Here is a 25,453-nt window from a genome sequence, read left to right as displayed (position 1 = left end):
GTAGAGCTATGCTTCTGATGTTTTGCTAGAGATTTCTAAATGTATTTTCTTTAAATGCCACTGCTCAAAGTATATACTACCACTGTTGGTGATAAGCATACGTAGGGCAAGTTCAAGTGCCATTGTCTAGTTCCTGGAACTGGAAGACAAGATAGTCAGCCTCCCAGAATGTCTTGAGCAGAGCTGTTCCCAGGCAGCTTTTATGAGGAGCCAGTGGTGCTGGCAACACTAGACATGTATAAGGAAGAGGTGGTAGTGGGAATTCTGGGAAGGGCAGAAAGAAGTTAAAAATGGAGTAGCAACTCATAAGGGAACAAACAGGAGGTGGACATGTTGGCAGCAGCTTCAGAAAGATAGTTGTGGAGGCTTGAATGTTTCTCGGTCAGTACAGTGCTGTACAGAGGAGGACATGTTCTGCTGTTGAAGCAGTGTTCATGGCCAAATGCCTTTTTCACAATTTTTTTAGACTACTTACCAGAACGTCTTTGGCACATCTGGCTGCACTCTGCATGTCAGGTCTAGAGTTACTGGTTATGACAATTGTGATGGCTGACACCTGTTTGCAGTTGGCTATGTAGGTTCCTTTTGAAGGGTGGTGGATCAGCTGCAGAAAGGAAGGTCGGTGTTTGTCATGTCCTAAGGTGCACTTGGCCTGGTAGACCATTCGGAGGGAGGGGGAGATTGTGCCAGCTGGAGTGCAGGGTAGGGCAGTCAGTGAGGCAAAAAGGATGAGAGGCTGCCTCGCTGAGTAAGAAGCCGGAAGAAAATGCAGAAATTTGGAGTCTCCTGAAAGAAGGCAATAGCACAAACACAGTTGGATCTTAAGGAATAAAAAGAGGATTCTCTGTGTCTCTTCAGAAATGACCCTACAAGAGTTTTCTGCAACCTACGAAATCACAGAGTTGCTGGAATAAGAGCAAGCCTGAAGAAATGAAACATTTTCAAGGACATGTGAACAGAGAAAATTTGGTTTACAAAACCAAAATTTTTTTTTTTAATTATTTATCCCTTTTTATCTGGCAAATGTGAGTTTTCCTTCTTTATGTTCCCTTATTCTGCTTTGTGTTCTAATAAACTTTTTTTTTTAGATTTAAAGTCCATTTGGTGTTGGGGTCCTCTTGCAGCTGTGCAGTTGCCCAATTTGACTGATTTCCTGGATATTTGTTACAATTCAGAAGCAAGGATTTTTCTGTGGTTGCATTTGGGAGATAATCACTGCCTTAATAGTGTTGCAAATTTGCCGTATCTTTTTGGCCAAAATCTGAAGAAAACCCCCAGGGTGCAGGTTACACATTTTTTTTGTTGGATAGAATGTCTTTGCTTAGCAGAGACTAAAGGCTCAGCATTCCACAGTACTTACAGGTTGTCAGTAGTGTCTGTAACATGTTGGAGTGACAGGCTAAATGGTTTTTGATCTAAAATCAAAATACATAGACAGCAGGACAAAAGATAACTTTAGAGATAGCCATTACTTAGGATTTTTATTCATAATTATTCTAAGTTCCTTTCTGATGACAGTGTGGAAGAAGTGGGCTGATTTATAGGGGTTACAGTGAGGAAAGGATTAAATTTGGGAAAGAGAATTCGTTGTGTAGAAGAAAACACTGTAAATTGAAGAGAGATGTGGGAGAAACAAACAAATGATACGCAGACTCTGACTGTGGCAGAGCAGGGAAAGTATAGGGAACGAGCAGGAGACCAGTTCTGCAACGTAAGCTGCATCTGGCTTGTGCATGAGTTGAAAGAAGAATGAAAAGAGGTTAGCAAAGGGAAACAATGGAAAGTATCAAGGAGAGGTATTTTATATTTCACAGTGGAGTTAGACGTTGTTACTAACTTGGTTTTAGGTGGACTATACAAGGAAGCTAGAGCCTGAAAGCTGAGAGAAAGGAAGATGTCTAAAATACTCAGATTTGAATAAGGATGTTGTTGCAGAGGATTATCTTAGTGATGAAATGTCAGACTTTGGAGGAAACAGACACAGTTCCTGTCTGGATATGGGGAGATACGAGGAGAGAGGGAGTTTCCAGGGTAAATGGGAGAATGGAGATAATGTCTTTGGAAACCAAAAGAAGAGGGAATGGAATCAGTAATATAAACCTGAAATATCAGTAGAGTATCGAGGAGGAACTATTAAGAAAAAAGCTGCTTATGTATATAGATAGAGTTTTGCAAATAATCCAGGTGGGGATAAAATTTAGGAACAGTGCATAAAATGTGCAAGTGAATTTGAAGAGTTGTGAATTTAGAAATGTGAAGTCCTTCACAAGTCCTCCACACCAAATAAAGATTCTAGGGCATTAAAAAAAGAAAACATTTTATATAATGAAAGAGCACTTTAGCAACAGAAATCCTGTAGGAAAGGATGGAGAAAAAATACAGATTTCCAGGAATATTTTTCTACCTATCTGCCTGTTCTTATCTGTTTCAATCTGTCATTTTCTGGCCTCTTGGCACTGTTGAAAATCCTGTTCCCCCTCGGAGCATACTATTGAGAATCCATTTCCATCAAACCTTTCTGTCACTGTCTTTTCTAGATTTGGCAAAATGTAGTCATTTTCTTGTTCCCTTTCAGCCATACATCTCTGCCTCTCACATTCCTCTATGCCATATTAGATTTTTAGTTTCCTGACCTGATGTATATAACTTCCTTCTCTCCTATATGTGTGAGCGTGAGAGCTTTACAAGACTACTCCTTTCTTATGTTGTATGAAGGTTATTTTGACTGCATTAACTTGACAACTGTAGCCTTTTTGTCATTGTATTATAAACAGATATTTGAGATTAGAGTCCCAAAGACATGTTTGGCAATGTCTTTTCTGGAATCCATGCATCAGAGTTAATGGCCAGGTTTTCCACATGGTGCATGGGAGAGAAGGGCACTGGGAAATAACATAGCCATAAGGCAGTACAGTGATTGGGAAACCTTAGATAGCCTGTAAAAATGACAACAGGTAGACATGGTTGTATCTCTCACAGACTTGAGCACCTGGGTTAGCAATGAAGTACGGTGCCTTCCTCCACTCAGGTCTCACAGCAAGTTGGAGCTGCAACATTTTGATTAGAGTGAAAGGCAGTTAAAGAGGTAGGTTAGGCAGCAGGGAGGTGTGTGTATTTGGGTGTGTGTCTGTAGGAAGACTATTACCAGGCTCTGCATGATGGTAGAATGAAGGTGGGCAGAGATGTGCCCGGCATGTAATTTGCAGCATTAGCTGTATTTGTGATTGCCATTTACAAATCCCACCTGATGCAACTATGGAAGACATTCATGTAGCAAGAGGTTTGCAGCTGAGTCTTAGCAATGTAGCTAGGATCTAGACAGGAAGGGCATCATATCGTGCTTTTCTTACAGGGATTTCTCAAATATCTCATCCAGAAGTACAGGATGTATAGCCTCATGGGCTTGGCCCTGCAACCTCCTGTCTTTCTCCACTTACAGTGGATCTTAGCATGTTTGTATAGCCAATAGTTTTTGAAAGGAAGTTTCAGTGTATTTTCTTATACATAACCAAATCTTAAATTCTAGTATAACCTGGTGCAACTGTACTAAACATGCAGATTCTCTACTAAATGTGTAACTATCACCTTTCCTGTGGCTTCCTCGGGTCTTGGACTTAAACTGGTTGTATACTTTTCTCTATTTGTGTAACAGCAAAAGCGGAAACTGAGGCTTTACATCTCCAACACATTTAATCCTGCAAAATCTGACGCTGATGACTCTGATGGCAGCATTGCTTCATGGGAGCTGCGAGTGGAGGGGAAGCTCCTGGATGACGTATGACTTACCTGTGCTTCACTGGGGCTGGCAAGGATCTAGAGATTGTCCTGTGGGGTGGTGGACTTTACTGGGGACATCAACTCAGACATCTCTGAATGGCAGTGTTGGCTTGTTGCTGCTGGGAAGGTGCCACGTCCAGCCAGAGTGAGGGATAAGGCCATAATGGGAATGTTGGGGAGGGGCGGGGAGGGCAGCAGGAAATGGAGCAGACTTAAGGACAGGATAGGTAGGACGAGGTGGAGAGAACAGGGCTGAGACAATTCCCTTAAAAGATATGGCAGGGTTCAGGTCACGAGAGGTGTGATAAGTCGGGACTACAGCAGGCACTGCATCTTGTGAAGAGTAGGATAACAAGGAGAAGCAGGTACTTCATATTCCTAGGGAGGACAAGAGGATGTATGAATGGTCAGAGCAAGGATGGAAGAAAAGTTTTATCATTCTGAAGTCCTCAGAAACGTCAGTGATGGATTTAGCTTTCCTTGGGAAAGGCTGGACTTTCCTAATAAAGGTGTCACCTATTTGAATAGACTTCACAAGCGAAGTATTTGATAGGCTAAACAGATGGAGAACATGCATGTATGGAGAGGGAAAGGCTTTCAAGGCACATCTGTCTGTCTGGAGGTAACTGTACATGAATCAGAATCATAATCTTGCTGGAGGATGAAGGGCTGACAAAGTGTAACATCTGGAAATTGAAGTTAGATAAATTCAGTTTAGAAATTAGGCATATATTTTAACAAAGAAAGAGATTCTTTATTGGAACAAAATAGCTTCTCAATTACTGGCAAATTTTAAATCAAAGGAGGGTGTATTTCTAAAAGATTTTCTGCATTAAATAAGAAGAAATTCATTGAAATCCTGTGGACTGTATTCTATGGAAAGTCAGATTATGTGATTATAAACCTCCCAGTTTTTAATTTAGACAGTATGAGCTGTGTAGTAAACAGCAAATACTGATAATTAAATGGAAAGGCAAAATGTAAAAGGAAATACTTTTACTTAGTGTATGATTAATCTGTAAAATTTACTGTCATCTGATAGATCAAACCAAGAAATTAGCATTCATTAAAAAAAAAAAACCTGTTAAAATAAAAGGTATACAGTGGCCTTAGAATCATAGAATGGTTTGGGTTGGAAGGGACCTTCAAAGATCATCTAGTCAAACCCCCCTGCCGTGGGCAGGGACATCTTTCACTAGATCAGGTTGCTCAAAGCCCCATCCAATCTGACCTTGAACACTTCCAGGGATGAGGCATCCACAGCTTCTCTGGGCAACCTGTGCCAGTGTCTCACCACCCTCATTGTAAAAAATGTCTTCCGTATGTCCAATCTAAACCTACCATCTTTCAGTTTAAAAGCATTGCCCCTTGTCCTGTCACTACAGGCCTTGGTAAAAAGTCTGTCCCCGTCTTTCTTATAAGCTCCGTTTAAGTACTGAAAGGCCACAATAAGGTCTCCCTGGAGCCTTCTCTTCTCCAGGCTGAACAACCCCAACTCTCTCAGCCTGTCCTCACAGGAGAAGTGTTCCAGCCCTCGGATCAATTTCGTGGCCTTCTCTGGACCCGCTCTCACAGGTGCCGTGTTCACATTACAAGCCAGTCCTTTCCAATAACATTAAGAGAGTCAGGGAAATCTTCCCTTAAGTGTGCGCTGTTCCACCACTGTTGAGATTTTTGCATCTTACCCTGCATTTGTCAGAGGGAAAACTCAATTAGATTGATCACACTTGTGGTCTATATGGGAATTAATGTTCAAGAGAAAGAGAAAGCCTGAGAAGGAAGCATAGAACACAAGCTAATATACGCAGCCTTAAACATTTCTGTTTCTTCTGATTGTACAGCTCAGCAAACAGAAACGGAAGTTTTCATCTTTTTTTAAGAGTTTGGTTATTGAACTAGACAAAGATCTTTATGGACCTGACAACCATCTTGTGGAGGTAAGAAGGTTGTGCACCCCTTGCATACAAACCTGATACTAGCACAGATAAACAGCTGTGTGCCCGTTGTCTACCTCGTTTAAGTTACCTTGCATTCATTATCTCATTTAAGGTCTTTCCAAAGTTTTCAAAATTCCATTCTTTTTAAGAATGTTTACTAACAGAATCTATATAGTCTAAACACATAGATGTAGTAGTGATGTAGTGCACATCTTAGAACGGAATGTATGAAATGATGAAAAAATTTTTCCTCATTTTTTGTTGCATTTTTCCTAACAAGTAAAGCATGCTAACAGGAGAACAGATTGTGCACTAAAGCTGAATTGTAAGGGCAGAGCAAGAAATGATTTGGGGGGTTTTGTTGTGTTTTTTTTTCTTAAATGGCAAGATCTTCAGAAGGCTTGTACTTGTCTAATTCTTGCATGGTGTACTGTGCAAGCTGCACGTTGATGGACATCAGTGAAGAAAAGACTGACCGTCTTACTTGTTTTTTCCTTTGGCAGTGGCACAGAACTCCCACAACCCAGGAAACGGATGGCTTCCAGGTGAAAAGACCCGGTGATGTCAGCGTGCGGTGCACATTACTCCTCATGTTGGACTACCAGGTCAGTGCACTGCTTTTGGCATGGAAAATACAGCCATTGGGACATAGTGCAATAGAGCAAATTCATCCTGTCACATACATCAAAAAACAATATACTTGGACTCAGAATGTCACATAGTCCAGTGAGGTTAGAATGATACCAAACTGACAGATTATTTAAAATGTAGAGGGGACACATCAAGTAAGTTTCTATTATAGTCTAGCAAAATGTTCTTGGCACTGTGATAATTACTATTTTTATTGCACACCTGCAGAAAGAATATGCATTTCCACCTCAGGCGTCTTAGAGAATAGCCAGATAAGTTGCACATGAGTTATGTGCGTGGTCCTGTACAGAAATTCAAAGGAGCGGCTTTTGGTAGTGGTACCTGAACTAGCTGTGGCAGCCTTTTTTTTTGAGAGCAGACGACACAGCTTTCCTGGTTTCTTAAGTTTTGATTACATTGTCACCCTAATCTGGCATAAGACAACATTGCCCTGCAAGGGTTAGACTTGCCATTACTCTTTGCTTTGTTAGGCGTTCCTGCTTCCTCTCTTTTGTCAGTATTAGTTCTATTGTACTAGTAGCATTTGTGGGCTGAACACAAACAAGTCAGGGAACTGATCCATTTGAAAGCTATCAAAACTTACTTCCAAATCAGTTCGCTGATTCCAGTCACAGAAAACAAACAAATAAAAAACAATAGGCAAAATTATTTTTGGTTATTCTGCATTGGGAAAGAATATAAAAGAGGTTCCTGGGCAGAGTTTCAAACTGTTTTAAGCTGTTGTAAGGCTAAGCTGCTCCAAAAAACCGCTTTCATTTCAGTTGTGGGTGAGCTCTGCCACAGTCTCCATTCTCTTGGCACAAACGATGGAGATTTGCAGTTGTGGAGCTCACTAATCTGACTGAAACCATCCCTGAAAGAAATGTTGCTGTCTTAAGGAAATTGATAGAAATGCACTGCTGAGAGGAGATGGGATCTCCCTTTTCAATGGCAGTTCAGTCTCAGATACATTTTTATTATATAACTTTAAGAGCTCATTCTGTGTCATTCTCTTTCCCCTGCATGCAAGTAGCATCTATCCAGGATAAAGACACTCAATTTTATGTTAACAGAGAGAAAATTTTATTAATTTTAGGGAGTGTATGAGCTAACTTAAATGCTGATATAACCGCTGAAAATCTTTATTGTTAAGACAATATGATGATGTTTGTTATGCTCTCCAGTGTTATAAATTTATGCTTTAAAATAGATGTTCTCTTATCCTTAAGTCTTGATTTGTTATAAAGCTAGCTATGGGTGACCTAGCATCCAACAGAGTAATCCTTGCCTAATAATGTGACAAATATTAAACTTAAGTATGGGTATACACTTGAAGAGGCACCAAATTCCAAGGTATCCAAAGAATGTATATTACTAGAGATGCAGAACAGGGTAGTTGAAGAGTTGTATCACAGAGGTCAGGAGAAGAAATATATTCCATTGATTAGTTGTGGTTGGGTAAATTTTCTGGTATGCAGCAGAATGTTGGGAACATGCCTGAAAAACAGAGTTCCAAGGTACTTTGTTGATGTGAGGCAGCTGAGCAGTTATTAGCAACAGTAGAAGCATCATCCTGACTTCATTCTATCTGTGGTTAACCTCCAGTAGGTCAGAGGAAGGACCATTCTTTTTCTTATCCCACTCCCTAAAGTCAAATTATGCATCAGTGTTGATGTCCTGGTTTCAGCTGGGGTAGAGTTAATTTTCTTCCTAGTAGCTGGTATAGTGCTGTGTATCGGATTTAGGATGAGAATAATGTTGATAACACACTGATGTTTTCATTGTTGCTAAGTAATGTTTACACTAGTCAAGGACTTTTCAGCTTCCCATGCTCTGCCAGGTGCACAAGAAGCTGGGAGGGGGCACAGCCAAACTGGCCAAAGGGTTATTCCATAGTATATGACATCATGCTCAGTATATAAACTGGGGGTAGTTGGCCAGGGGGCAGCGATTGCTTCTCAGGGACTGGCTGGGCATTGGTTGGAGGGCGGTGAGCGTTTGTATCACTTGTGGGGTTTTTTTTTTTGTTTTTCCCTAGGTTTTGTTCCTCTCTCTCTCTTTTGTTATTTCCCTTTTCATTATTATTATTATTATTATTATTATTATTATTATTAATTATATTTCAATTATTAAGCTGTTCTTATTTCAGCCCATGAGTTTTCTTACTTGTGCTTTTCAGATTCTCTCCCCCATCCCACTGGGAGCAGGGAGGGTGAGCAAGTGGCTGTGTGGTGCTTAATTGCCGACTGGGGTTAAACCACAACAACTGAGAAGGAAAATTCTTTCCTGAGTCTGCATGCAAGTTGTTATTATCTAAAGCATGTGATACAGATAGTCTGTGTGCATAGCACATGTAGAGTGACCCTCTTTCTTTTCAAACTCTAGACATAGTTCTTCCAGAGCACCAACAGTGGTACACATCTGAGCAACCTGTATTTTTGCAATCTCTGCCATTGAATGGGGTGCTTCTCCTGAGGATCAGAGTTCCTTGAGAATTAAAGCTGAAAAATCATACCTGTGTATGTGTCTGCTTTTCTCTCTATTGCCATCTTCATCTCCTTCTTTTTCTGTTACAGCCTCCACAGTTTAAACTGGACCCACGATTAGCCCGTTTGCTGGGGATACACACGCAGACCCGATCAGCCATCATCCAGGCTCTCTGGCAGTACATCAAAACAAATAAGCTGCAAGACTCCCATGATAAGGAATACATTAACTGCGACAAGTACTTCCAGCAGGTAACTCTTTTTTGGACACAGTAGCTCTTTAGAGACAAACTATAATACCCATCCGCAAATTCTGGATAGATGAAAATTACTGATTTTTATCTTCCCTTAATGATTTGCGGTGTCTTCAGTACTGAATGGCTTTCAACAGTCACTACAACTAACATAATAAGCACCCTCCCCATGTGCCAGTGTTGTCACGAAACCACATCTGGTAGTTCAGCGCTCCCCTGTAAGTTGTGGTCTTTTCAGGAAGGAGGACTTTAATTGTTTCACTGTATTGATTTACTGGGTTTTTTTTTTCCCCTGATGTATCATTTTGTACTAAGAAACATGAAATAATCTGCTGATTATTATTGTCAAATCATATGTAGACCTGTTTTCTTCCCTTCTCTTTCCCTGTTTATGAAGGGCAGAAGACATGGAAGATATAATTAGAAAAGCTATTTTTTCCTAAGTCTGCTTCAGATTATAAAATACCCTCAATGATCTGCATGACATTTTGAAAGTAGCATGTCAAGACTTTTTGTCTTTCACAATGACCTCTAGAATTAATGCAGAAGGCCACTTAAAGGCATCTCCACCTTTTCTGTAAATATGTTTATATTTATTTTGTAAAGGTAATGTTATCTGAGCTATCACTATCTTAATTGGCTTTGTTTTGTTTTCTGTAGCTTCAGGCTTACCTAATTTATTTTGAAAGTAACTGAAGGTAGGGTTTGTGGCATACTCCTCTTTAGGGAAAGTACTGGCAGTTATAATAAATGAATAATGTTTTAATGAGCATTGAAAGTAAATGTCGCAATGAAAGTTGTGTCCTAGTTTTCTTTTTAAGCTTTTATTTCCTGTTATTTAATTTGCCCTACAATGGTTTAAAGTGACCAATGCTTGACATAAACTTCAGGGCAGCACTGGGTTTTTCCACATTTGAAAATAAAAAATACAACAAAATAATTGTGAGATTCATGGGTATTTTTGGGAATATAGAACCAAAGTGGCCTGGATTATATAGTCACTCTTTTGGGTTTTTTTGGTTTTTTGGTTTTTTTTTTTGAGAATTACAGCATGTGGTCTTCTTCATATATAGTGAAAATTCCACCTTAAAACCACATAAGAATTTTTAGCAAAATTACAAAGCTGTTCGCTCTGTTGCTTAGATGATTTGATTTCCATTCTCTATTTATCTATAGCCAATTTAGACTCAATTTTGTTTGTGTCAGCCTGAAGACGAAATGGAAAAGGGGAAGTGAAAAAGATTTGAAAAATCATGAGCAGAATGGAAAAGGTGAACAAGGAGTAATTATTGTTTATTTTGGTAAATAATTAGAGGCCATCAACTGAAACTGGCAGGTAGCAAATTAAAAACAAACAAAAGGAATCGAGCATAGTTAAACTTTGGAACTCCTTGCAGTAGGACATTACAAATGCTAAAAGTGTATATCGCTTCCAAAAGTGACAAACCAATGGCAAAAAATCTTGGGCTGTTATAAATGCAAGGTAATTGCAAAGCTGTGGAGATTCAGAGAGGTTTTTTCTGGAAGGACCAGTATATGTTTCTCCTGTTCTTACATTTTTCCTTTAGTATCCACTTTTGGCCACTGTCAAGGGCAGGATAGTGTGGTAGATGTGTAGTAGATCCTTTGTGTGATCCAGTACAGCAGTTCATACCTTACTTATGGTAAGCAGGAGGGCCTTCTCACTTGTATTTATTTTAATTTTCAGCTTAAGAACTTTGCTAGAATAAGAACTTGCTGGAGCCATCTTCTCTTTGTGTATCTCATCAGAGGCTTACTAGCTCATAGGTCTCCTTTGTGTTAGAACGCTTCAGGAATACCATCAGACCTGATAATTGTCTTCCCATCCTCAGAAGATTAGTCAGATGAGAGAGTTGAGAAGTAGCAGATTCCTTTTCTAGGAGACTGAACCTCACTCCCTGCAAGAGCTGGCTAATCTGGAATAGTTTCATAAGAATGCAGTGGTTGCATAGATTTAAATAATAAATGGGATTGATTTGAGTGTTTCCATTTTCCTTAGGTCTCTGGCAAAATTGTCCTAAGTAGCTGATCTTGCTTTCAAAACTGATATTAGTACTTAGGAAAATGGATCCTATTAAATCAAATGAAACATTTCGTTATGAGTTTTTTTGTTTTTCACCCTAATACTCTAGGATTGAGATATGGAGTGTAAAGGAATTGGGTTAGGAATGCCTCCCAGTCTGATGGTATTTCTGTAGACTATATAGTTTTAGGCATGTAACTCCTGGAAAAAATCATGGTCATAGCTGGAAGTGCACAGATCACTTAGGGGAGCAGTACATAACATATCAGTGTCTCTAGCATTCCCTTTTAGATACCAGTTTCCTCATTTGGTATGCCAGCTTTTCTAAATCCTGTGCTGGTGTGCTTGTGGTTATATCTAATTACGCAATACAGTCCAGACTAAAAAATTATCGCTGAATGAGTTACCTCACACACCAGAATTACTGTGGCCGTATAGGCTTTCAGAGCCAGTGGTTGTAAGTTTAGACGATTAACTCCAGTCAAGTAGGAATGTGAGAAGCTTTAGGAAAATTCCATCTAGCCTTAGTTTCCAGTCTCCCACCCCTTCTCTCACTATTGTGTGTCCTTGCTCTCTTTTCCCTTCTTAAAGCTCTCATCTCTTGGGCATCCACATTAGGAGTTTGACATGAGTGTTGAGCCAGTGGTGACAGCAGATTGGATGGAGCTTGGTATGCAAAGATTTTGAGTGGGAATTCCACAGTCATCTCTATGAGGTATCAGAATTCAGAACTGAAATAAAGAGTGAGTTGCAGACTCAGTAGATTTGGTTACTTCCTTGCTCTTTAGAAACTAGCTGGCTGAATTCCTGGATGCAGGTAAGTCCGGCAAATTAGACAGATTTTAGACTTGATGAAGAAGGATCCTTTTCTGTTTAGAAACACTGTTTACATCAGCTGGGAGATTTGAAATCCACTGTGTTACAAGCAAAAGCAAGGAAAAAGGTCCAAAGGTATTTCAAAAGCCAGAGCTGGCTTCTAGGTATTTCTGCTACCAAATTTCCTCACTCCAGAAAATTATGGATTTCAGAAGATACTCTATCTGAGGAACCACAGCATCCTAGTTGAACAGTCTGACTTTGTATGCCCATTCTACAACCTGATAGTCCATTCTTTTCAACCCTGCCTGCATCCTTTGTCTCTAGAGCTGCAAAGCATGTTTCTGTTTATAGATACAATACTACAAGTAGTATCTCTCTTCTATCAAGTGGAAATAGTTTCCCTAAGAGGCATTTGCATTTGCATAGGCATCAACATTTTTACAAATTGCCTCCATGTAACGGCACGTTTTAAGGCAAATGTTAATATATAGATAGTTCGGGGTTTTTTTAAGTCAGTTTAAATGGAATATCTGTAGAGAAAAGCCGATTCACCTGTTCAGAGCATTAAAAATCCCAGTAGGAAAAAAAGGCTGTAATAATTATATTTCTGAAAACTCCAGGTGTAAGGAGTAGTTCTGGATTCATGGCAACGCACTGCAATTACTCACAGAAGATTTCCAAAACCTACAGATTTTGATCCTTTCCAAAAGATTTTTTTAAATTTTCTGAATTCAATACATATTGAGCTTATGGACCATAGTAAAGAGAAGGTAACCATGAGATGTTGATTGGAAAGGAGTGGAACCATTCCAAGAGGCTGTTTAGGTTTTGGTTAAAAATAAGTAAAACCATGTTGACTTTTTTTTTCCTTAATCTTTAAAAAAAAAAAAATTGCAAATGGTTTTAAAATCCAGAAATATTTTCTTGTATTTTTCTTTAGCACAAAATATTGCAAGAAACATGCCTTGAAAAAAAAGCAAACTGTTTTTATATTTCCTCTGATAAAAAAGAAATGGTTTTCTTTATGATATGCTGCTGAAAACCCTTAGTGAGAGAGGAAGTGTTCACTTCTCTCCCATCATTGATACAGTTGATCCTGATGTCCCATTAAAGTGGCCTGTGCCCTTTAAGCAGCTAGACCAAAAATGGGACACCTGAAATTGTCGTCATCTGATGCATCTGTCAGCTAGCCCAGATTGTAAGTACAGCAACAATTCGCAGGGACAGAAGTGACCAAAAATTTATTCTGTGCAAGGAGCCAGAATCAGGAGCTTTCAAAATCACCTTACTTTTGCTTACCTCCTCATTTAATTGCAAGTTAGGTTTTGGACAAGGATAACATGCTTTATTGTATTCCAGATCTTTGACTGTCCACGGCTAAAGTTTTCTGAAATTCCTCAGAGACTCACTAACCTGCTGCTGCCACCAGACCCTATAGTGATAAATCATATCATCAGGTAAGCTGGTCAGTCAGCTTAGCACTGTCATGTGCAAAACACTCGCTATATAAGATACAGAAACAGCTACAGTAGCAGGGACCAGAATCCAGTTTTTATAACTTCCAGGTGAGTACCATGGACTTTGTTGTGTGTTCATTCTCTGTGTCATTCTGGTCTATACAATTCTGAATTATTTTCAATAGAATGCCACCAATTCTCTAGGAGTATGCAAAACTTCTTATCATTTTTATCGCTGCTAGAATACCATTGAGAGAGTTGGTCAGGTTTCTTTCCTAAGGGGAGAGCAACGAGAGTTTGAATCCACTTAGAGAGGAAAAAAAGGAATTGAAGTAAGATATTGTACACCATGGGCAATCACTCTAATCACTGAGTTATTATGTAAAATGTACAACAGTATTAAGTTTCAAATACAGTGGCCAGTCCATGCATGCTTTGTTGGGATTGGGTCATCTGTTTGACTGTTAGTCTTATTCTAAGAATGCCAACTAGTCAGAGATCTCAAGAGATTTACAGTAAGGAATGCCTAGATTCAGAGAAGGCCATTGCGACCAAGATACTGAGCTTCTGGCATCCTTGTCAAAACAGATGTATTTCTGGCATAGTAGATGAAATACAACTTTCAGCTATCTAGGGCACTTCCAGCACATTCCATATTTAAGTGACAACGGGGGTGGGGGGGTGGGGATAAAGAGAATTTTGGGGATTGCAACCTTGCTGTTAAGATATTTCAGTCTTTCCCAACTTCCTTTGTGGTCCTAGTCAAAACTCTGATTCTGGGTGTTAAAACATTATTGGTAATTGAGCGTAGTGATTTGATTTCCTACAGAATATTGACAACAAATATTTCTGAATATGCTTAAAATTGGGTTCTTTATTTTAAATTTATAATATGTGTGATAAGAAGTTTAAATATTACACAGCCTATCAAAATAAAATTTGCTTTTCAATTCATTTGAATATATAAACCAATCAAAAAGCAGCTTGACTACCATGCAGATTGATAGCTGTGTATATACTGTCATTGAAGACAACTCAGTGACCTGTTGATGGACCAAAAAAAGCTGAGGTCCTCAGAGATATATAGTCATTGTCTTGGAGAAAAATGACAAGGAACTGATGGTTATGTTTCCAGGGGCAGAGAGATGGCAAAGAGGTTCTGGAGGCAGTATATTTTCTGTTAGATACAAGCTAAAGAGCAGGACCTTGTGTATAGTAGCATTCTCTGATACACTGTGTGCACCACACAGCACCTGACAGCATTAGATTGCACTGACATAATGCTGTGGAAAGGGGAAGTATTAATTTCCTGAGAATAGGGAATACTTTTGCAATAGGGTCTTTACAGTGTTAAGCTAAGCTAAAGTAAATCTGGAAGTCTGGCACTGAATTTAAAGGAAGTAAGTAACTTTTAGTCTCACAACATCACAGAATAATGTACAGTAGAAGGGATCGCTGGTGGTCATCTAGAGCTCCCCCCTCCCAACTCAAAGCAGGTTCAAATTATATCAGGATGCTTAGGGGCCTAGTCCAGTTGAGCTTTAAACAGACTCTCACAGACCCTCTGCCCTGCCCCCCAGCATTCAATTTTTAAGAGTGAATGTAGTCAACTACTGAAACAATTTGCCAGCTGCTTGTGGTTTAACCCCAGCCGGCAGCTAAGCACCACATAGCTGCTCGCTCACTCTCCCCCAGCAGTGTGGGGGAAGAGAATTGGAAGGGTGAAAGTGAGAAAACTTGTGGGTTGAGATAAAAACAGTTTAATAACTGAAATAAAATATAACAACAACAATTTAAAAAATTGTAATGAAAAGGAAAATAACAAACAGAAAGAAATAAAACCCAAGAAAGACAAGTAATGCAAATGAAAACAATTGCTCACCACCAACTGACTGATGCCCAGCAAGTCTCCGAGCAGTGCCCCCCCGCAGTTTATTGCTGAGCATGACATCATATGGTCTGGAATATCCCTTTGGTCAGCTGGGGTCAGCTGTCCCGGCTGTGTCCCCTCCCAGCTTCTTGTGCACCCCCAGCCTACTCGCTGGTGGGGTGGCGTGAGAAGCAGAAAAGGCCTTGACTTTGTGTAAGCACTGCTCAGCAATTACAAAAACATCCCTGTGTTATCAGCGCTGTTTCCAGCACAAATCCGAAACATAGCCCCATACTAGCCACTGTGAAGAAAATTAACTCTAGCGTAGCCAAAATCAGCAGACCTCTACAGGGAATTTTTCATCACTAGTGATTTTAAATATATGTGCTCTTAATTGAGGTAAATCCTCAGTCCTGTCTTTCACAAGAAGGTCAACTAGATCACAATTATTCATTCTAGTTTTAGAGTATGTGCACAGAGACTAAAATGTGAAGTATTCTAAACTCATGCTAGAAATAATAGTATTTTAGAACCACTCTTCAGACACCAACCACCCCCCCTCTTTGAAAAAGAAAACAAAAAATGCAGTGGGGTTGAAGTGTAAATGAAATAGAGATGAACAGAAAGCCTCTAATCTTGGTAAATATTTTAAATATTAGGTAGACTCAAAGAGAATGCAGAATGCAATTAAAAAATACAGAGTGTATAATAGTTTCTGATCTCTGTGATACTGAATGCATGAAATTTAAAACTGGTAGGAGTCAAATCTTCTTACTTGAGCTCAAGCTGGAGCTGGAGCTTTTCTTGACTTGCACTCATTATTGCAGCTGACACACCTGAAATCAGAGGTATAAAGAGAAACATCTGTGGGATTTCCCATTTCTGCAAAGAAGCAGCGCCTCCTACGCTATTAACATTACACAAGTAGACTACAAAGCATAGCTCTCCAATATTCTCCTATTGCCAATAGGTTAGCTCTTAATTTCCCCTTTTTGACTACCATCATGATTTAAAAAAAAAAAAAAAAAAAAGTTCCTTATACTGAGTCAATTGCCCCTGTTGCAGTGAGTTTCTGTTGCCTCTCATCCTATTGTTGTGCACCTCCAAGAGGAGGCTGGCTCTGTCTTTTCGTCACCATCCCGTACGGCAGTTGCACTCACCAATAGGATCTCCCTTTCCCCTTCTCTTCTCAAGGCTGGACAAACCCAGCTCTTGCAGCTTCTCTTGGTAGGCATGTGCTCCAGCCCCCACACATACTGGTGGTCCTCTGCAGGCCTTGCTCCAGAATGTCACGTCTTTCTGGTCCAGAAGTCCAGATGCAGTTTCACAAGTGTGGCATAGCAAGGAATAGCCTCTTTCCTTGGCTTGATGCCAACGCTTATGCTAATACAGCCCATTTTGCAGTTGACCTTTGTCATGGCTGGCTTGCCTCACAGACTCATTCTCTGCTTGTTGTCCATGAGGACACCCAGGCCCACTCCTGCAAAACTGCTTTCTACCCAGTTGATGCCCACCTGTTCCACTGTACGGTGTCATTCTGTCCCAGGAGGCAAAGATAACACTGGGAACCTCAGCCTCTTCCAAGGCTTTTGACATGAGCAGCAGAACCAGACCCAGGCCCGGGCTTCCCTTAGTCTTCCTTCTGCTGCTGATCCGCTTGCAGAAAGCCACAGCATCACAGAATCTCAGAATGGTTGAAGTTGGAAGGGACCTCTGGAGATCATCTAGTCAAATGCCCTCCCCGGCTTAAGCACAGCCACCTGTAGCTGGTTGGCCAGGACCGTGTCCAGATCGCTTTTGAATATCTCCAACGTGGGAGGCTCCACAACCTCTCTGAGAAACCTGTGCCAGTGCTTGGTCACCCTTACAGTAAAAAAGTGTTTCCTCGTGTTCAGACAGAACTTCCTGTGTTTCAGTTTGCACCCATTGCCTCTTGTCCTGTCACTGGGTACCACTGAAAAGATCCTGGCTCCGTCTTCTTTAAACTCTCCCTTCAGGTTTTGGTAAGTTCCCTCCCCCTTCCCCCCAAGTCTTCTGTTCTCGAGGCTGAACAGTCCCAGATCTCTCAGCCTCTCCTCATGTATGAGGTGCTCCAGTGCCATAATCATCTTCATGGACCTTCGTGGAACTCTTTCCGGTAGCTCCATATCTCTCTTGTACTGGGAAGCCCAGCACTGAACACAGTACTCCAGGTGTGGCCTCACCAGTGCTGAGTATAGAGAAGGATCACCTCCTGCTAGCAACACTCCTAACGCAAATCCATCCATGGAAGTTCTTCTGCTCCCCCAAGTCTAACAATCTCAATTAGATCCAGAGCCAATTTTTTTACTACCTATAGCAGATGCACATAACCTAGACATTTCAAAAACAGTGTTGAGAAGCCAGAATTTTCATACTACAAGTGACAATGACTGAAGTCTAATTTACCAACTACTGGGCTGAAAAACTGTTTTCTTGCTAAGAAAATTTAGTCTAAAGATAAAGTAAATGTTAAGTCTAAATCCCAACAAATTAAATATAAAGTTAGGATAGGACAAGCCAAAGAATAATACTCATATTTAGCTTGTTAAAGATGAAAAAGAAAATACTAAGATTGGTTGAAATACATTGGAAGTAGGAAGCCTACTATTGAAACTGAGAAATTAATAAGGTTTAAAAAAAATGTTCTTGGAAGACAATCAGCTGCTTAAAGTCAGATAAGAAAATAAAAATTCATTCTTTTAATCAATGTTAACTTTAGAGATTAGGGAAGGTCCCATACCTGTGCCGTATGGGTTTTGGACAGCAGGTGGAAAGGGTGTATCTGAAAAACTTTAGCACACGAAGGTATCAAATAGAAATGAATTTAACACACACTAAATGAGGAGTTGTAAATGGTTTTTCATGCAGGACTCTCATGAAATTGCTTAATTACCAACCACTGTCCCTTTGTACTTGGCACTGGTGAGGCCGCAACTCGAATACTGTATTCAGTTTTGGGCCCCTCACTACAAGACAGACATTGAGGGGCTGGAGCATGTCCAGAGAAGGGCAACGAAGCTGGGGAAGGGTCTGGAGCACAAGTCTGATGAGGAGCGGCTGAGGGAACTGGGGTTGTTTAGCTTGGAGAAAAGGAAGCTCAGGGGAGACCTTATCGCTCTCTACAACTACCTGAAAGGAGGTTGGAGAGAGGTGGGGGTCGGTCTCTTCTCCCAAGTAACAAGCCATAGGACAAGAGGAAACGGCCTCAAGTTGCACCACGGGAGGTTTAGATTGGGTATTAGGAAAAATTTCTTCACCGAAAGGGTTGTCAATCATTGGAACAGGCTGCCCAGGGAAGTGGTGGAGTCACCATCCCTGGAGGTATTTAAAAGATGTGTAGACATGGCGCTTAGGGGTATGGTTTAGTGGTGGACTTGGCAGTGTTAGGTTTACGGTTGGACTCAATGATCTTAAGGGTCTCTTCCAACCTAAATGATTCTATGATTCTATACAATGTGTTACCTATTACTGAAATCTCCTTCAGTACCAGAGTGGTGGTAAATAGTTAACATGATGCCAAAAACATTCCAGAACCAATCCTGGATATTGAAAGCCAATTGGTACTAACTGTAGTAGAGAATGGAGTTAATAGACATGTGATATATTGGGGAAGAGTTAATATAGCTTCTGTAACAGGAAGGCATGACTGGCTATATTCTTTGAAGAATTAAGGAGGCAACGTTACAAACAAAGTAGTGGTCCCCAAATTCACTGCTACCTCTTAAGAAGTAGCTAGGAATCATTACAATGCTGCATAGCTGCCAACACAATTACAGTGCTAGGAATTATTAGAGAAGGAACCAAGAACCAAATAAATAAATGTCATGATGTGCTCACATCCAGAATGGTAGTATACGGTTCTACTTACCCTATCTCAAAAAAGATGCAGTCGAGCAGAGACCATACCAGTATGGTATTTACCACTGGGGATTGCTTTGGAGGCCAGAGTTACAACAGGTCTCAGGAAGATGTTAGACAATTTAATGAAGACTATGTCCATTAGCAGCTATTAAAGTTGATGGTCTGGACAAAACCTCCATCTCAAAAGTCTCTGAATTCTGACTGATGAAAGATGAGAGGATATACTAGGATATACAAATATATAAAGATACCCTGTTCCTCACAGCATCTGCAACAGGCTTTATCAAAGAATGTATTCTGGGCTGGATGGATATTTATTCTGATTCATTATGGCAGTTCTCATGATCTTCTGTTATACTCTCCATAGCGTTGACCCCAACGATCAGAAGAAGACGGCTTGTTATGACATAGATGTAGAAGTTGAAGACCCATTAAAGGGACAGATGAGTAGTTTTCTTCTCTCAACAGCTAACCAACAGGAGATTACAGCATTGGACAACAAGGTACTAGCCCAGGAGTAAAGTATCACATGGCATACACTCATTGTGTATCTTCATGTGGGTTTGGTGTCACACATCAAAGACAGTAATGTTGTGAGACAGGTACTTCTCAATTGGATGTGCTTTCAAGGGATGAATCAGCCACAAGCAATGGGAATACAGAGGGGTGAGTGGCATTCCCGCATAGGATTTGATCCAGGGCCTGACACAGTTGTCAAGGTGATAGACGCAGAGTTTCACAGGTAGTATAATGAGTCCCCTGGTATTCAAGAATCATCTGAACTGTTTGACTATAACTGGTTATTGAGAGGTCATGGTATCTTGTTAAATTGCTATAAGGCAAAGCTAAGAGAATGTCATACTCCAGATGTGTTTTGTGCATGCATGGTTGCAGAACAGCTCTCTGCAGTAGGTGCAAATATGGAAAATGCATGGCAGAAAAATCACTTGGAGCAGTTTGGCAGACTTGTTTTCAGTGAAGGAGGATCATGCACACTTCAGATAAGAGTATCTGTCTTAACAGCAGTGGTGAGCTCTGCAGGCTGTATTAGGGGTTCATGTCATGGGGACTGTTAGCTAGCTTTTGGCACATGTGTAAATGGCTGATTTGGCTTGGTAAGGGATAAACAAAAGTGACTTCTCAGAGCAAGGGAAGAAGAAGAGGTGTGACATCACGGACCAGAGATGATTTATGTGACATACAGTCAGGCCCAGTTTCTGTTTGTTTACCTCTAATACAAACAAATATGTTAAACTCTGGTCTTCATGCAATTTTAAAGGGGGTTGGGACACTAGCAGTCCTACGGATTCTGGTAACTGTTGCAGCATCTTTTCTTTTATGGCTCTCGAGAAAGGTCCTTTTCAGCAGGGCAGCTGCTCAGCCAGTTGGTTCCCAGCCTATACAGGCTTGCATGCAGCATGCATAGGATTATTCTGTTTCCAGTCCAGCTCACCTTTTCCCACGTTGCTATCACCTCTTTTTTGAGCGTTTGCTACAGCAGAGGGCAAGCTGTGATTAGTGAAGTTACTGAAGTCACTTCTGGGTAAACAGGCATTGACTGCTGCATTGTTATCATCTATACCATTTATTGCTATGCTGCCACAGAGTCCTCTAGTGGAAACCCGGTGCATGCCAACAGAATTCTCTTCAGCATGGCTACATCATTTTCCCAAATAAGGAATGATTTTAAGTTGACAGCAGCTCTCTTCTGTTAACATACCATATAGTTGTGCCTACACTAGTGGCCTTGATGGCATAGCAAGATCAGGGGAGGATTATTTTCTCCCATGTACCTGGCCACATTAGCTGTTTTGGCAAAATAGATGTATATATGAAGTTAAACAAGATAGGTTTACAATCTCAAACTAGAATTTTAGAGGAACAGGGTAGCAAAAGTGTTCTTTTCTATGTGTGTATGTGCAAATGATTCATTAACTGTCCTCCCCTTGATCATACCTGATTTTGTTATCCAGGATGATTATAGGACCTTGACTTCTCTTTGGAGTCTTCATTCTTCCCTGTTGGTTAATGCTCATTTCTTTCATAATATTGCTGAAGATAATGACTCATTTTCTATAAACCTTCCATACTCCTGATTTCTCATTGTTCACACTCCTGTTCTTTTTGCAGCCACTGTGACTTTAATAGGCTTTCTCATAAGAAAAAGTCTAGAAGTCATGACTGTTATGCAAGTTCATTTAACATGGACTTGATCAGGCAATCACTAGAAATTTTAAGGATCACAGCAGGGTATTGAAGATATGATGATGATTAACCAGGGGAATAACTGCTTTCTTGCATTGGGCACTGTTTAAAGACATATTTATATAGCATCTTTCCTGGAAAATCCCAGACTTGGCAGAAAGACTGATTATACACAGGAAATTACTACATTGTACAGTGACATGACTTAGCTCTTCAGTATTGTATATAGCATGCCATCCAGACGTTCAATGCAGGAAGTGAAGAAGAATCCTGTACATACTTGTATTGCAGAAGTACAAGTGAAACCAAAATGTAATTGCAGGACTGCGATTAACTCCCTCTTTGAAGGGAAAAAGCCATAGAAACCTGCACAAGTCTGCGGTGTAGAATTATCACCTTTGTACATTACAAGAAGTACAAAGATGCTAATGGGGCTGACCTCAGGGTCACTGGAGCATGGGAGGAATTAAGTAACATCTGCTTTGTTTTTTTCTTTCAGATTCATGAGACAATTGAGTCCATAAATCAGTTAAAAATACAACGTGATTTCATGCTGAGTTTCTCCAAAGATCCCAAAGGATACATCCAAGACCTTCTCCGGTCCCAGAGTAGGGATCTTAAGGTGAGCTAAGGTTTGAAGAAGAATGAATAGTGGAACCAGAATGTAAGAATTGTATCTAAATATATATAGAATGTATAGCTAAAACATCCAGGATGGAAAACTGGTGGAAGACAGACAATGAGTGGAATACTGCAATCCCCGAGCAGACTATGCAGGAAAGACAGTTTAGGCTGTATTCCAGTTCCAGTGGAACAGTGGTGCTTAATGGGGGTGGTAGGTGAATTTGTGGTCAGACAGTAAGATCAAAGTGCAGAGCTGTATTGGTGTACTCCTTAAAATTACAGCTATATAAAACTCAGCAGGAGCGTTCTACAGTACAATAATACAATTTGGGTGTTTTGTTAGTTCATAATTTAATCTTATTTAAGAAATAGGCAGATTAAATATCAGCTGCCTTTAAGCTTAGCTTTGAGATACCCAAGAAATGGAATGTAAAGAAGTTCAGTTGTTTGCCAGCAAAAATGAATAATTCGTTCCTCATAAAGTTTCACACTTTGTGTCTTTAACTCAGACGCCTCAAAACCAGTTGTATTAATGAATTCATGAAATTCTTTTAATAAAATTGTTGTGTCTTTCAAATAGAAATGTCTAGTTTGTAGTCCATAGTCTTCCAAAAATCTACTGTTAAGGTTATGATTATTATTATTATTATTTATATTGTATTCAAAAGGGGACAGGCATCTGAAAGAATGTTTAAATAAAGCAGCCTTTAGCTTGAAGAGCTTACAAAGTAAGGTGTTGTGGAGTTTCTCTAGCTGCATACATAGAACAGTTGTTCAGTGTTCTCCCTGACTGACCCAGTCCCATAAGGGCCTTTTCTATAATGTTCTGCCCTGCTGGCATCAGAATTGTGATTGCACAATACTACTCTGCAAAAGATGCTAGTAATTTTATATTTACCCTTGATTCTGTAATGCTGGAGACTTAGTAATCAGGATTTTATTTTTTATGGAATCATAGAATCATAGAATGGTTTGGGCTGGAAGGGACCTTCAAAGATCACCTAGTCCAACTTCCCTGCTGTGAGCAGGGACATCTTTCACTAGATCAGGTTGCTCAAAGCCCCATTCAATCTGACCTTGAACAGTTCCAGGGATGAGGCATCCACAACGTCTCTGGGCAACCTGTGCCAGTGTCTCACCACCTTCATCGTAAAAAAAGTCTTCCTTATATCTAATCTAAACCTACCCTCTTTCAGTTTAAAACCGTTGCCCCTTGCCCTGTCACTTACGGGCCTTGGTAAAAAGTCTGTCCCCGTCTTTCTTATAAGCCCCATTTAAGTACTGAAAGGCCGCAATAAGGTCTCCCTGGAGCCTTCTCTTCTCCAGGCTGAACAACCCCAACTCTCTCATCTTCTTTTCGTAGGAGAGGTGTTCCAGCCCTCTGACCATTTTCATGGCCTCCTCTGGAGCCGCTCTAACAGGTCCATGTCCTTCTTGCACTGTGGACCCCACAGCTGGATGCAGTGCTCTGGGGGGGGGGTCTCACGAGAGCAGAGCATAGGGGCACAGTCCCCTCCCTCAGCCTGCTGGCCATGCTTCTTTTGATGCAGCCCAGGATACAATTGGCTTTCTGGGCTGCAAGCGCACATTGCCAACTCAGATCTAATTTTTTGTCCACCAGTATCCCCAAATCCTTCTCTGCAGGGCTGCTCTCAATCCATTCATCCTTCTGTCTGTATTGATACTGAGGATTGCCCCGACCCAGGTGATGACATCAGTTGCTCTTCCCTAATGCAGTCACTCCATCATAGAAGGCCACTAGATTAGTCACACATGATTTGCCTTTGGTGAAGCCATGTTGGCTGTCTCTAATCACCTCCCTGCCTTCCGTATGTTCCGACATGTCTTCCAGGAGGATCTGTTTCATAATCTTACTGGGCACAGAGGTGAGGCTGACTGGTCGGTAGTTCCCAGGGTCCTCCTTTTTACCCTTTTTAAAAATGGGTGTGATGTTTCCCTTTTTCTAGTCACTGGGGACTTTGCCTGACTGCCGTGACTTTTCAAATATGTTGGAGAGTGGCTTAGTGACTACATCAGCCAGTTTCCCTAGGACCCTGGCATGCATTTTGTTGGGCCCCATCGACTTGTGTATGTTCAAGTTCCTCAGGTAGTCTCAAACCTGATCTTCTACAAAGGGAGGGACATCTTTCCCCCTTGAGGTTCAGGGGCTTGAGCGATGTGGGAAAAGAGATTACCATTGAAAACTGAGGCAAAAAAATTTGTTGATTAACTTAGCCTTCTCCTTACTGGTTGTCACCAGTTTTCCTGTCTTATTTACTGGAGGGGCATACATTTTCTTTAACCTTCCTTTTCTGGCCAACGTACCTGTGAAAGCCCTTATTATTCTTCGCATCTCTTGCCAAATTCAGCTCCAGCTGTGCCTTAGCTTTCCTGAGCCCATCCCTACATATCAGGGCAGCATCCCTATATTCTTCCAAAGATACGTGTCCCTGGTTCCACTGCCTGTGCATTTCTTTCTTATACTTTAGTTAGACCAGGCGGTCCTTACTGAGCCATGCCAGTCTCCTGCCTTCCTTGCCCAGTTTCTTACACATGGGAATTTAGAGCTCTTTCACTCTAAGAAAAATGTCCTTAAAGAGCTGCCAGCTCTGTTCAGCTCCTTTGTCCCTAAGGGCAGTTTTCCAGGTGGTCCCATCCACTAATTCCTTAAACAACTTGTGGTTTTTTTTTCAAATCTTGCTTTATTGGCAGTTGTGCAGAGACTGAAAAATCAGCTCAGGACTTTGGCCATTTTGGAATTACTAGGGTTTTCTGTTCCTCGCGTTTCAATAGCGTTATTTTTCCTTAATGCTTTCCCCATCAGAACTTTCCTTGAAATCAAGGTAAGATACGCTTTGAGGTAAGGGCAACGCTGGTATAGAGTTGTGCCTCAATCTGATGTGAATACCTTAACAATTGCAAACTGTAACCCTGTGTATGGGTAACTACTGAGGTTCTTTGGATATGTAGGCTAATAAAACATACAGTGCTGGGGAACTTTTCCTGGCCACTGGAACTAAACTGTCCATGCTGTTAAATTATTAGAGATCGTGGCGCTTAGCCTGGGCAACTACTGATGCCCAGAATTATTCCTTGGCACAGTTGAGGAGCAAAGGTTGGGAGCTGTTCACAGTTCACAGTTTGTATGCGACCATCTTGTTTTGGTAGTAAGCACACATGCCATTCATTGTCCATTTGCCTTGGGCTTAGAGAACAGTCCTGAACATTTTTAATGTAGCAATGCAGATAAATTTTGAGTCTAGGTAAATCTGAATGTTTCTCTACATGGTAGAAGAGCTATAGTGAAAAATGTTTTTATTTTTGTCACAGGTGATGACTGATGTAGTTGGAAACCCAGAGGAAGAACGCAGAGCTGAATTTTATCACGAGCCATGGTCTCAAGAGGCTGTGAGCAGATATTTCTACTGCAAGGTATGAAGGAATTATCCACACTGCTGGCTTATAACT

At 40.7% G+C, this 25,453-nt stretch overlaps 1 protein-coding gene across 7 annotated transcripts in view; it reads left to right on the top strand.

Annotated features, from left to right (window-relative positions):
* Positions 1-25,453, top strand: part of SMARCD3 (SWI/SNF related BAF chromatin remodeling complex subunit D3) — a 117,241-nt gene that overhangs the window by 87,513 nt on the left and 4,275 nt on the right. For all 7 annotated transcript variants that reach the window (XM_075492069.1, XM_075492071.1, XM_075492070.1 and 4 more), the window contains 8 exons: positions 3,653-3,775; positions 5,619-5,714; positions 6,218-6,319; positions 8,921-9,082; positions 13,307-13,404; positions 19,524-19,659; positions 21,861-21,983; positions 25,316-25,417. In XM_075492069.1, coding sequence (XP_075348184.1) covers positions 3,653-3,775; positions 5,619-5,714; positions 6,218-6,319; positions 8,921-9,082; positions 13,307-13,404; positions 19,524-19,659; positions 21,861-21,983; positions 25,316-25,417 — 942 coding nt within the window. The remainder of the gene's footprint in view (positions 1-3,652; positions 3,776-5,618; positions 5,715-6,217; positions 6,320-8,920; positions 9,083-13,306; positions 13,405-19,523; positions 19,660-21,860; positions 21,984-25,315; positions 25,418-25,453) is intronic.

The sequence above is a fragment of the Mycteria americana genome, chromosome 2 (assembly GCF_035582795.1).
Source record: "Mycteria americana isolate JAX WOST 10 ecotype Jacksonville Zoo and Gardens chromosome 2, USCA_MyAme_1.0, whole genome shotgun sequence".
Taxonomy (NCBI): domain Eukaryota; kingdom Metazoa; phylum Chordata; class Aves; order Ciconiiformes; family Ciconiidae; genus Mycteria; species Mycteria americana.
The sequence above is the reverse complement of the archived record's forward strand: the minus strand, read 5'-3'. Positions and strand labels throughout refer to the sequence as shown.